This window comes from Hydra viridissima, unplaced genomic scaffold, assembly GCF_058129835.1.
Source record: "Hydra viridissima isolate aposymbiotic clone 2 unplaced genomic scaffold, HvirCarnegie_v1 scaffold_3, whole genome shotgun sequence".
In the NCBI taxonomy this organism is placed as follows: Eukaryota; Metazoa; Cnidaria; class Hydrozoa; order Anthoathecata; family Hydridae; genus Hydra; species Hydra viridissima.
Window position 1 is genome coordinate 4,611,526 of NW_028324302.1, and position 12,856 is coordinate 4,624,381.

Genomic DNA, 12,856 nt, shown 5'->3' on the forward strand with positions numbered 1-12,856 from the left:
TATCATTTTTCTAACAGTAAATCAACTACAACAGTTTTTCCAAGAAAAAAATAGGAAAAATAAAGTCCAATTCATAATGAATAAAATGACATAAACTACATAATGGAGATAAAAATACATAATGGAGATAAAACGACATAAAGTTGAACAAATAAACAGTGAAACGCAAAACATTGAAAGACAATATTAAAACTTTCCCAATTAAAATTGTACAAAAAGCCATTGTAAAAAAGGTTTTTATAAAATATCAAGTAATAGGTAAAAACTGTGAAAGTATAATCAAGTAAAGTGTAATAAAATGTAAAAGTAAGCAACGGATGTTTTAATTACTCAAAAAGATAATAAACAAAATAATAAACTTATTGCATGTGTTTTATTGCATAAAATATATTGCATGCACCTTATTTTATTGCATGAAGTTTGTAAATTATAACATATTTCATGCATTTTAAAGTACTTTTAATTTCTTAATTTTATATCTCGGAAAAAAGTTTGATAGTAAGAACAAGACACGAAAAAATGAAGACAAGTTGTAAAAAATATATGAAGGCATTTTATATTTAAATGGGTGAAAGTATAAAAATAGAAAACATTTTCCTCACTGAATCATAAAATTTATAAATATTTGTAAAAAGAGTAAAATTAGCTATTCCAGATACTCAATAAACTTTTTATAAAAAGGAGGCATTCTTTCTTCTCATTTACTTGTTGTAATGTGGGAAAACATGTAAATTCTTTGGTGGCATCATCATGGCTAACTGAGGAATCCCTAAGGTTGTGTAATAACCAGGTGAAGGAGGTGCATTAAAAGGGGAAAATACTGAAGGTCCGCTTTGCTGGATGAAATAAGGCATCTGTAAATAAAAATAAACAAATGTTAAACTTTCTTAGTGTAGATCCATCCAAAATGAAAATCTATTTTTTTTTATTGTTGATAGACTTTCTCTAAAAGGATAATCAAATCAAAGCTCATTTCCTTATTCAAAGGTTATTTTGTATACTGATACTCGAAAGATGTATTAACCTGCTGTGATGTAACAATGAAAGTAGGAATTGAAGGTTCAAAGTGCTGCATGACATGAAGAGTTCTTTGCTCTTTAATATCGGATAAATTATTTAAAACAAGATTTCCAGGAACACCTGCATCGGTGAATATTTGGTTTGAAAGAGGTATTGTTGCAACTGGTTTCAAAATAGATTGTTTGTCGCCTGAAGTTGAAATGCACACCAACTGATTATCTATTAGTATTTTTTCATTACCTAATGTTACGATAGAACAATATGGTATTTTCAATTTTAAAATGGGTTTATTTAGATTAAATAACAAAAATTTAAAAGCTGAATAAACATACGAATAGGAATCCCGGTTGAAGTGGACACTTCGTCAAATTGTGTGCTGCTTCTGCGGTTTGCTTTTCTCACTCGAATCTTCTTTCCATTTACTTCAATATTTTTTAGAGCCAAAAGACTTTCAATGTTATCGCCTTCATCAAATGTGACAAAACCGTAGCCTTTGCATTCAGCAGTAACTCGATCAGTCACAATACGAACATCTTTTACTTTGCCAAAACGACTAAAAATATCCTCTAATGATTTTTCTGTCACCTAAACCGTCATGCAAACAAAATTTAAACCGTGTTTGCAAAAATCATTTATTTTTGAGTTGTTAAACAATTTTTTCATCAGCTTTAGTATTGCATAGGCGCAAAAATTGTTGTTTTCTTCATTGGCACATTTAAATTTTTGAAGCTAATTTTACGAGTGAGAGAAAATATTTAGATGATTGATTAATTGAAAACATTTAAAAACTTGTTAAAGTACTTACAGTTGCTGGAACTCCACCCAGAAAGCATTTGTTTCGAACCTCCTCATTATTGTCACTTGCTATAATACAAAACGGCTCTGGAGAGGCAGCACTCTAAAATTAATAAAACTGCTACATTATCATTTCTTTAGAAATATATTTATCTAAGTTATAGATATTTAACATGTAAACATAATGTTTATATTTCTATATTTACACATTAAATGTTTCCAACCTAAAGATAAAAATGTAGCATAACCATTGTTAATTATAGACTTATGTAATCATAGAATATATTGGTATATTTCTTACTTATTTACACGTTATTTATAAAAACACTATTAAAAAAGTCACTCAGGAAGTGAAAGTTTAATCTCTACAAGTAGTAGATAAGTATTGGGTGCACCCTTTCTACCCCCTCCTAACACTCCGTGAATTATTCAAAAAGTAAATTGTAAAAACTTGAAAAACTCGCTGAAAAATTTAATCTTATAAAAACTATTCTCATTTCAAGAAATTTTAAAAAGGCAACTTGCAAAACTATCCGAACTTCTCTACAAAAATATAAAGAAACGTATGGCGCGTCTACATCGCTTGTTATAGCTTAACCCAATCGTTTGGATTCACAAGAACATATACCTCGTAAAGAATTCTTTTCACTTCCTTGCACTCCATCTACAAAACTTGAAAAAGATTTCATACAGATCATTTAGGACCTTTTCATCAAATACAATGGACCTCTGACGTTATATAGAGAAAACTTTCAATCCCCCTGAGTTTACCTTTAATTAATTTAACATCAATTAACTTTAAATTTAAGGAATTTACAAGTTTTAAAGTAACTGTTTTTAAAAGGCAATTCTTTTTGTCGGTTCCTAATTGATATTTATTTTATTTTCTCAATCGCTGAAACTATTATGTGGAAAATTGAACATAGATAAATAGTTGAGGAAAATGACGTTTATTCTATAGTTAGGATACTTTTTACCTCTGCTGAAATTCTTTGTGCTTTTATAAGAAAAAGAAAAATAGTAAAAATGTTAAGATAAAACAAAAAATTGTGTATAATTTTAAAAATGATTTTAAAATTCTAGTGACTAATACACTCAATTTTTTGTTTGTTTGTTCTAAAACTATACTTTGTACTTAGAACTTTATGCAATACTAATCAGCCATAAAATACAAATCGAAAACAAAAAATCGTTACAAATAAATCTCTACTTAATACTAAAAAAGGTAAAACTTTTTACCTTTAAGGTTCACATATCCTACACCTAAGGTAGATATACTCAGTTTTAGAAGGTATATTTTTCGATCTTAGCTTACTAGGTAACCTAGTTTACAAGTTGATAATTACTGTTTAATTTTAATATTGCTTGCAAATTATACATTCGTCTTTTAAACCTTTCAAGTAATTATTTACACATTTATACACACACGCACACAAAAATACGTAGACAAGTTATTTAGAAGCATTACTTAAAGTTATATCAATACTGTTAAGGAAATCTTTGTTTTTTTTGTCAATGATTTTTTCTGCCTATGATATTCTACCCATGACATCAAGTTTATCTGTTAAACTGTAAAAATCGCAAAACCATATTCGTCTAATTTTCTTTGTTTTTATTGGAGAGCTTTAAGTTTTTTTACTCATTAATTTGGAATTAACAACAATAAATAACAAGAGTAAAAAACCAAAGTTCATTTTTTAAGCCCACCGTGACTTAATGAGCATTTTGTGCTTAGTTTAACATCAAAGAATTTAAAATGTTTATGGGAATGATAAATATATTCAATATTTTTTTTTTATTTGCTTTTATTTTCTCCCTGCATTTTTCTCAAAAATTGGTCAAGATTTAGAAGAAGAAACTTTGGCAATCGATTACAGTTCAAGAATTTCTTTAGGGATGATTTTAATGCATTTATAGAAGAAGCACAAATCATAAACCTAGTGGTCTCATGAGTTTTTTAAATGAATATTTTAGGAGAAATAAAGTTTTACGATTTTTAAAAATATTATTCTATTCTTACATTTTAATCTATTTTAGAAGTTTATCTTTCTAGAAATAAATTTCTTTTCTTATGAATAAAAACTGTGAATTCTGGTGAGGATCAGTTGAATTTTTAAGAAAATATGGTTCCTTTTCTTTGTTGGTTGCATTAAGGAATTAAATAAAACGTTTACGTATTTTTAACTGTTTTTGACTATGTCTGTAGAAATTTTCAGAACAGTTCCATCACTTTCAAAAACATTAAAAGAATCCTCAAAAGGCATTACTGTTTCAATAATTTTAAAATCATTTATATTTAGGCCAAATACTCAATTGAGGACAAAAATAAGTGCGACAGGAAAAATATAGATTTATTTTCTCCTTTTTTAGATCTTCTCTGGAACCCAGCTTGTTAATTACTACATCATTATGGCCACCAGCCTCGTCCGCAAAAACGCTTAAAAAATGATATACTTAGGTGTTTGTATTACAATAGTTAAGTTTACCATAGACAGACACAAAGAGAGCTTAAGTTTTGTTTTAATATTTTTACAAGTTTGAGACTGGATTTTAACCAAGTATAATCAAATTTGGACAAGAAAAACTTTGAAACTAAATGTCTGTGTGCGCGTACGTATCATAATAGAGGTCATTTTGATTCTGTAAATTGTACTTCCATGTTGGAATTCTTATCAGGCAAGAGAAGTTTTGAAAATGTATGGTTCTTTTACTATTTGTTTTAAATAGGAAAAAGGAGGACGCTTTGGCCATGAAAAGCTTTCGATTTTTAATTTTAATGGTTTCAAGTATCTAAAACAACCAAAAAGTCAAAAAACTTTAAAAAAAAAATTGAAAAGAGACGTCTTGGAAATGTACAACTCGAATGAATTATCTTATTATATTTTTATTAAAAAGCCTCCGAAGAATAGCTCTTATAGCTTTTTACTTGTAACTGCTGTAAGTCTACATTTGTTGCTAAATGTTTCTAATTAACTGTCCGTAACAAAAATATAACTTCCGATTTACTCAGGCATGTAACTTATGCTTGTCAACAAAAACAATAAATATTCATCACTTCTTACCAATAACAAAATACAAATTAAGATAAGAGATTATCATCATTTATGCAGCCATCAACATCATCTATGTAGCCAATAGATAAAACAACTTTTGGGTTCCGCTTCCCAGCGTGAGGGCGGCGTTCTCTTCGTTTACGTCTGATTAGGTTTGCTTTTTTTTATGTTTGTTAGTAGGGTTACTGAGTGTTTGTGTTGCTTTGTTTTGACTTTCTCTCAGCAAGTGTGTGTGTCTTGTCGAATGGTAATGGTGTATTATAAATGTAATGGCATATATAAATGATTCGCGTTAGTTAGTATTTTTGTGTATTATTTGGGTATGGTTCATGTAATGGTGACGTCTAGCATTTTAGTTTAACATAAACCTTAAAAAATAAAATAAACCTGCAAATAAAATGCAAATAAAAACGATATGCTAATCCTGACTCGAAATATATGTTAAAAAATAGTTGCTGCTGATCTGTTCCATCTTTTATAGAAATTGATAAAAATATTCCTTAATGATTAGCTCAAGTATATTCTTTTAGCATTTTACAAATACAAACAGTAACACGCTATCAAATTTTATTCAAAAAATATCCTTTTCTAATATATTTGGAACTCATGCCTAAAATATCTACTATAGAACTTTTGTATATATATATATATATATATATATATATATATATATATATATATATATATATATATATATATATATATATATATATATATTATATATATATATATAAACACATGGGTGCCGAGAGGGGAGGGTGGACGGGGAAGATTCCCGGGGCCCCGTGTATCTACAAACAATTTTTTTTAAATCATTTTTAAAAGATTTAAACAGTTTTGACTTTTAAAAGATTTAATTAACTTTCATTTTTAATTTTCAATGGCTAGAGCACGCTTCTATTGGTCCAGGGTATATAATTTTCTCTGGTCTCGATTAGTTAGTAAAAATCATAAAATAGTTGCAGATTTTTCGCAAGCTTTACAAATTGAATTACTATCATTTTATCAGTGTAAATATAATTGAATTACCAGTCGTAATTACGAGGAAAGTTTAAGTTTTGATTGCGTTTTATTTTTCATGGATGGTACATGTCTACCATGTGTTTCAACTGTCTCGTGCTTTTCATCGTTCAAGTAATATGCATGAGTCAAGTAAAATTTAAAGCTTATGAAAAAAAAAAACTGAAGAAAATCTTCGATGTTATAACTGCGGGAACGGTTTCTTAAAAAGCACATTCTTTACCTAAAATTATTAACAAAGAAACTTTGAAACTTGTTTGAAATAAGCGACTCCACAAACAAAAAAACTAAATATATGAGGTTTGAATCTTAACAAAACAAAATAGACATTGATTTTTTGAGATAATGCCCTCAAAGTCTATAATAGTTCTAAAAAACTAAGGTTACACAAATAATTCATTTGAAAAGACTTCAAATGTATACATACTTTCAATATTAAAAATCCTTTCTTAATTGTTATAAAACTTTATATAGAATATTAAAAATCCATAATGTCAATTTTGAGAAAGTTAATAAAAACAGGTCAATTCAAAAGTTGTGTACCGATCAACAGAATGAAATATATTGCTGCTAACTTGTTGAAAGCAATATTTTGTACAAGAAGTTAATAGTAAACATTATTTGTAATTTGCTAAACAAAGATTGGATGACTCAATGTTGTTTAAATTGCAATAAGGCTTTAAAAACCTACCTAACTTAAGGACTAAATAAATTTGATGTAGACAAAGAGCTGCTATTTAGTTAATTGGTAAATACCAAAATGGTAGCATTAAGATTTCCCCATTTATATCTAAATTTCAACAAAAGCTTAATACAGAACGAAAGGTAATGCTTAAAGATCAATTCACCAAATGGAGTTTTTCAAAAAACTATGAATTTATAGTTCAATATGAAATACAAAGTTATCACTGATCTAAAAATAGTTATCTAAAATTTAAGTCTAGAAATTACACATTTTAGTTTTTTGACTGACAAAACAAAACAAAAAAAAAGAAGGTAAATTTATCAAAAATTGTCAGCATTTATTACCATTTTCCAACTATAACTATCCATGTAAAAACTAGCTGAAATTTCTGGTTCAAAATATTTCTCTTTTTAAATAATGGCTGAGGCAGAAACTTTTTTTTGGAAATTTTATTTAGGGACGTTTTTTTTTTAAACTTTAATCATACCCGTATTCTTTCTAAATTTGGGATTAACTTTTTAATGTTAAAATTTACGAAAGAAAACTGGAGAGGTGTAATAAATTGTACGTTGCCACATAGAGGATGAATATATTTAAGTGAAGAGAAATAGAAGGATCAATTAAACATCACAAATTTAATTTGAAGAAGTGACCATTTTGACTCCAAGAGCTAGATTATTAATATAAATGGTTATCCCGGCAGAAGTTTATAAGATTATAATCTTATAAGATTGTTTTTGCATGTGTACCGTAAAATTGTTCTATTTCAGCATTTTTATTTCTCCATTATGAAAAAGCCTGATATAGGACATGTACATAAAGTTTCTGTCTTTCATCGCCACGTGTAGCTATAGATTACCTTTGATTACTGTGATGGTATACGTTGAAGTTTTTGCTATATATTTACAAACTAAATTTCTTTAACTGGAATTGCTTTTATATTGATTTCTCTTTATATTATTAAAATACTAAAAAAAAAAGGATTTTAATATATATTTTAACATATCTTAGTTAGGCAATTTATATTCTCTTGAAGTATGTTTTACAGTCACTTTTTCAGGCGCTTATAACAATATTACTATCCCATTTTAAAAAATATGGAATTAATCTCATTACATACTTGTGTATTCTTTAGTGTAAATGTACTTCTTATAGTTTTTTATTTGTATATATATGTATATGTGCATGTAAGTATGTTACTAAATTAATTTCCCCATATCTCTTTTAAAAGTCTATTTTATGGGTGTTACTATATAATTTTTTGTAAAATTTTACTTTAATGTGATTTTTTACTACTGTTGTTACTTTTTTGTATTTTCTTTATCTTATTTAGGTTTGCAATGACCTGTGCTTTTGTAACATCCTTATTAACATGAAATATTTCGATATAGATTTTTTTTGATTGTTTTTTTTATATTTTATATTATTTTTATGTTTTTAATATTTTATAGTATTATTTACTTATCATAAATTTTGATAATTGTTTCAAAGTTTTCAAAAATGGTACCGATCCAGGTAATGAAAAGAACTACATGGTTGATGAAAAATGGAAGATTTAATTGTGCTACATTAACAAATGTGTTCACTTCTTTTTCCAATCATAAATCATATACTACTGAAACAGCTGCCAACAAAGAAGAAGTAAATGCTGAGGAAGATGAGGAAGGAAAAAATTTAAAAAAGTTGCTTTCAGAAAAAGAAATTCTCCTTTCAGCTGCTCAAAAAGATTTAGCTGACTACAAAGATAAATATATTCGTTCATTAGCAGAATGTGAAAATGTTCGTCGTCGTGGTGTCAAGATGGTATCAGATGCAAAACTTTTTGCTGTGCAAGGTTTCTCCAAGGACTTGCTTGAAGTTGCTGATATTCTTGAAAAGGCTACACAAAGTGTACCTGAAGAGGAACTTAAAAAAAGTGAACTTTTAAAAAATCTTTATGATGGATTAGTAATGACAGAAACTCATCTTCAAAAAGTGTTCATGAAACATGGTTTGCAGAAGATCAACCCTATCGATGAAAAGTTTGATCCAAATATTCATGAGGCCTTATTTCAGCAATCAATTCCAGGAAAAGCTGCAGGAACTGTTGTTATAGTTAACAAACCAGGATATTTACTCCATGGTCGACCAGTTAGGGCTGCTCTTGTAGGAGTTGCTGAATAATGTATTTGTATTTTATGTGATGTATTTTACTCATAACAAAAGAATAACTTTTGTGATTCACCTTTTTAGAGTTTCTTTTTTGGGTATGGTTCATGTAATGGTAGACTTTCTGATAGTTTTTCTGCTTTATGATTCAAAGTTCTGTTACATTTATGTAAAACCTTTTAACTTTTAGCTTGAAATCTAAAATTTTATTAAAATTTTTATATAAAAGATTTCTTCTACAGTTAATTGGTGTATATATTTTTGTTGTTTGTCATTAAATTATGAAAGATAAATTAGCATCTTGCGTATATTTTTTTTCTGGTGATAAAATTTTAATTCCATCAGTTCATCTTTATCAGTTGCTTTTTTTTTTCTTGAGTTATGTTATTTATTTGTAAAATTTAACCAAAATTGAAATTTGTTTTAACAGATTGATATATTTTTTCAATAGATGGATATATTTTTCTTTTCTTATATTCTCGTATATTTAGTTAATGATGGGACTTTCATTTGAAGAAGAATTCCAACATCAAATAAACATTTTTATCAGTGATAGAAGGCAAAATAAGGTGGTTGGATCATTTGATATAGCTATTCAGACAGTTTTATTGCTTCGCAGGCTTGTTGGTAGTACAAAGTGGAGTGATGAAAAAGAGTTGATTGAATCCATTAAAAATGTTGCTGCTCAAATAATGGAGGATACATTGGAAATATCTGCTGGAAACATGGTAAGAAGAATTTTAAAGCTAGTCCGGGAAGAATATGATGAGTTAGCTGGAAAAAAATCTGATGGTAAGATTTTTTCAATTGATTTTTGTGTTACATCGTATATATCAATTCCAATTTATGAGAGAAATATAAATGAGTCTATTTAATATATTCTTCTTAAAAAATGTATGTATATATGTTATAAAAGTGTGTGTGTGTGTGTGTGTGTGTGTGTGTGTGTGTGTGTGTGTGTGTGTGTGTGTCTTACTGTTTAGTATGATTTTTTTTTTTTTTTTAACTTTGTTGTTTTATTCAACATTTTCAATAATGTACAATATGTTTCATATAGTTAATGAAAAAACAAATGAATAATGTAAACTATTTTATACCAGGGTTGTAGACGCAATCTTATATGCTTTATATCAAAATTTTTAAGTTATATTTAGTATAAAGCAAAAAATATTACTTGAATTATACTGTGTTGACTAAACTTTCAATTTACTAGAAAAGTAAAAACAGCTCTGGCTCAGCTCCATATACATATATATGGTGGTTCTTATTGTCAGGAAATTCAAACGAGGCATTCCCTAATTTATAGAATTAGGTTTTAAAAAAGATACTAATCACTTTTTAGAGATTCAGTGAATTTTATAGGTTGCTACCAGATGTTATGTATTTAAAAATAAGATGAGTAGGAATTTCTATACAGTACACAGTTATAATATAATTACACATTTATAATGCTCTTTATCTTATTTAGGTCATTACGTTTTATTAGTAAATCAATATTTGCAATCACTTTAGTTACAATTTACTTTAGTTATAATATAATTACACAGTTATAGTTTCAGTAATTCAATACAAATTGTTTTGCTCAATTTTTGGTTGCACAATAAAAATTTAGGTTTAACACTAGGTGTCATAAGTTTTGTTCTTCATACCAAGGAACCTACCAGAATTAGGTTATTGATGTATAAAAGCACATTGTTATAACACTTTGGTTGATATTCCATTTTTTATGACTTATACAATCAAAAGCTGCTTTAGACTTCAGCTCACTATTTGATAATTTTTTTATACTTACAGCTACTCTGCAGCTTATCTTCTCCTCCTGCTGAAACCAATATCGGAAGGCATTCTATTTGTTCTTGTGTAGTAAGATCTAGCATAAGTTTTCCATCCCAGTGAATTTTCTGCTCAGTGAAAAAAATTCCTTTATAAAATGAGCCATTTCTTATGCAAATTCTTCTGATTTGGTTGTCATCAGTAAGTGTGGAGAAAGAACAGAGCTCTGAAATTATATATTTAAACTTTAAGGTAAAACACAGTGGAGAAATTGTGTTCTGTAGTTCTATGGGTTATATATCTTGGTCTGAGAGTGGAATGTCTTGGCTTGGGGTTATATATCTTGGACTGAGGTTATATGTTTTGGTCTTGGATTGGTAACTTCAGGTTTATTGATGAAATCATGATGGAGTATATCTTGGGATCTTGCAAAAAAAGTTCCAACATTCAGCAAGAAAATGATACACCTTCCAAAAGGTTAATGATCCAAAACATACTGCATGGATTATTAGAAACTTGACTGGCCACCTCAATCTTCTGATTTGAATCATATTGATTATCTTAGGTATTCTATTGAAATGCCATCCATAAAAAACTCTCTAAAAAAAAAAGACATTAAGTGGGGATTTTCCGAAGCTTGGAACAACATCAGTCTATAATTCACCCAAAATTTTATAAATCCAATGAACAAGCAAAAATTGGCTGCTAAGGATGACTCAATAAACTATTGATGATAAATATAGATGTGAATAATTTCCTTCCTATTTTTTTAATTAAATAATTAACATAAAAATATAAAATTATAGAATAAATTTTGACATGTAAAAATTTAATTGTTATTTTACATAGTTTACATACATAATATACATAACTTTTACATATACATAATTTATGGTAATTAATTTATAATAAACAAAGTTATATTTACACAAGCAATCCTTCATTTAGTCCTCAATCAAATGATAGTTTTAAAAGCCGTCAATTATTTCCAAAGTTATTCAGACTCTAGTTAATACAAGCTCACCATATGATTAATTTTGAATAATACTGTATACACACATAAAGATATGTGTATATATGTGTATGTATACACATATACATGTATGCATAAAAGTATATACTTATAAACATGGTTAATCTTTTGTTTTAATATCGTTAAGTATTTATGACATGAATGTGTATATATATATATCTATATATATATATATATATATATATATATATATATATATATATATATATATATATATATATATACACACACATTCATGTCATAAATACTTAACATATATATATGTGTGTGTGTGTGTGTGTTTCTGTTTATGTGTGTGTATACATATATATAAAGATTTCATTTAGGGATTGGAAGTGAATCACTCCCAACAATTCTTTACAGAAATAAACCAATCAGTGAGTTCACTCAACCAATACAAAATAACTTAAAATCAGCTGTTATTGATTCAATTAATGAAGTTATAAGTGAACTGGAAACTTGTCGAGATAACATTGCTACACAAGCATTAGAACACATACACTCCAATGAAGTTATTATGACATATGGTAACTCAAGGACTGTTGAAAAATTTCTTAAGAATGCAGCACGCAAGCGAAAATTTAATGTTATCGTTGCGGAATGTGCTCCTTACTATGAAGGTCAAAAACTGGCAAAAAGTTTAGCTGAAAGCAATATAGAAACAACTGTCATTTCAGACTCAGCAGTTTTTGCAATTATGTCTCGTGTAAATAAAGTTATTATTGGTACAAATGCAGTTATGGCTGATGGTGGTTTAAAAGCAATAAGTGGAACCCAAGCTATAGCATTAGCAGCAAAACACCATTCAGTGCCTTTGATTGTTTGTACAGGGTTATTTAAATTATCTCCAAAGTTTGTTTGCAGCTATGATCAAAATCTTATGAATCAATTTCTTTCACCTAGTGATGCTATTAAGTTAAAAGATGGCGCAACCCTTTCCAAAGTTGAGGTTATAAATCCTCTTTTTGACTATATAGAAGCTGATCTTGTAAATTTGTTTATTACAGATGTTGGTGGGAATGTGCCTTCATATTTATACAGACTTCTGTCAGAAATGTATCACCAGCAAGACTATGAGTTGTTTTAATTTATTTTAAAATTTTTATCTTTTTTGATCTCGTTATCAAAATATAAATGAGAATGAGACATGTGTGTACTTTTTTAAGTCATGAAATACTACTCTCGAAATTTTATTATCAAAATTTTTTTTATAAATATAAATTTTTCTTTAAACATCTTTTTAATATAAATTGTTAAATATTTATAAAGGATTGGTTTTCTCTTTTTTAGTTTTTCATTATTAGAAATCTTAGTTTAGTTTACTTAAAT

General features: G+C 27.7%; 3 protein-coding genes across 4 annotated transcripts; 2 read left to right on the top strand and 1 right to left on the bottom strand.

Moving 5' to 3' along the window:
• Positions 1–490: 490 nt before the first annotated feature.
• LOC145180516 (deleted in azoospermia-like) lies at positions 491–2,529 on the bottom strand. Of its 2 annotated transcripts, none has more exons than XM_090083535.1 (5): positions 2,444–2,529; positions 1,826–1,918; positions 1,353–1,605; positions 1,025–1,209; positions 491–854 (listed from the first exon to the last, which is right to left on the bottom strand). In XM_090083535.1, the coding sequence occupies exons 1-5, from the start codon at positions 2,477–2,479 to the stop codon at positions 702–704; spliced, it is 720 nt and encodes a 239-aa protein (XP_089939661.1). In that variant the 5' UTR covers positions 2,480–2,529; the 3' UTR covers positions 491–701. The 2 variants fall into 2 exon arrangements, with proteins under 2 accessions (XP_089939661.1, XP_079911546.2); XM_080055420.2 differs by having other exon boundaries at positions 1,025–1,260.
• Positions 2,530–8,000: 5,471 nt separating this feature from the next.
• On the top strand, positions 8,001–8,796 carry LOC145180519 (grpE protein homolog 1, mitochondrial-like). The gene has a single exon (XM_080055423.2). It carries the CDS (start codon positions 8,074–8,076, stop codon positions 8,734–8,736), a length of 663 nt encoding a protein of 220 aa, XP_079911549.2. The 5' UTR covers positions 8,001–8,073; the 3' UTR covers positions 8,737–8,796.
• Positions 8,797–9,164: 368 nt separating this feature from the next.
• Positions 9,165–12,733, top strand: LOC145180515 (translation initiation factor eIF2B subunit beta-like). Its single transcript, XM_080055417.2, has 2 exons — positions 9,165–9,513; positions 11,854–12,733. The coding sequence occupies exons 1-2, from the start codon at positions 9,216–9,218 to the stop codon at positions 12,612–12,614; spliced, it is 1,059 nt and encodes a 352-aa protein (XP_079911543.2). The 5' UTR covers positions 9,165–9,215; the 3' UTR covers positions 12,615–12,733.
• The last annotated feature ends 123 nt before the right edge of the window (positions 12,734–12,856 follow it).

Excerpts from the sequence above, each read along its gene's own strand:
- LOC145180516 (XM_080055420.2), bottom strand. The coding sequence starts at position 2,479 with ATGGAGTGCAAGGAAGTGAAAAGAATTCTTTACGAG. Across the intron at positions 1,606-1,825 it reads TGGGTGGAGTTCCAGCAACT|GTGACAGAAAAATCATTAGA; the intron begins GTAAGTACTTTA and ends ATGACGGTTTAG. Across the intron at positions 1,261-1,352 it reads TTCAACCGGGATTCCTATTC|GTAATGAAAAAATACTAATA; the intron begins GTATGTTTATTC and ends TCGTAACATTAG.
- LOC145180519 (XM_080055423.2), top strand. The coding sequence starts at position 8,074 with ATGGTACCGATCCAGGTAATGAAAAGAACTACATGGTTGATGAAAAAT.
- LOC145180515 (XM_080055417.2), top strand. The coding sequence starts at position 9,216 with ATGATGGGACTTTCATTTGAAGAAGAATTCCAACATCAAATAAACATT. Across the intron at positions 9,514-11,853 it reads AGCTGGAAAAAAATCTGATG|GGATTGGAAGTGAATCACTC; the intron begins GTAAGATTTTTT and ends GATTTCATTTAG.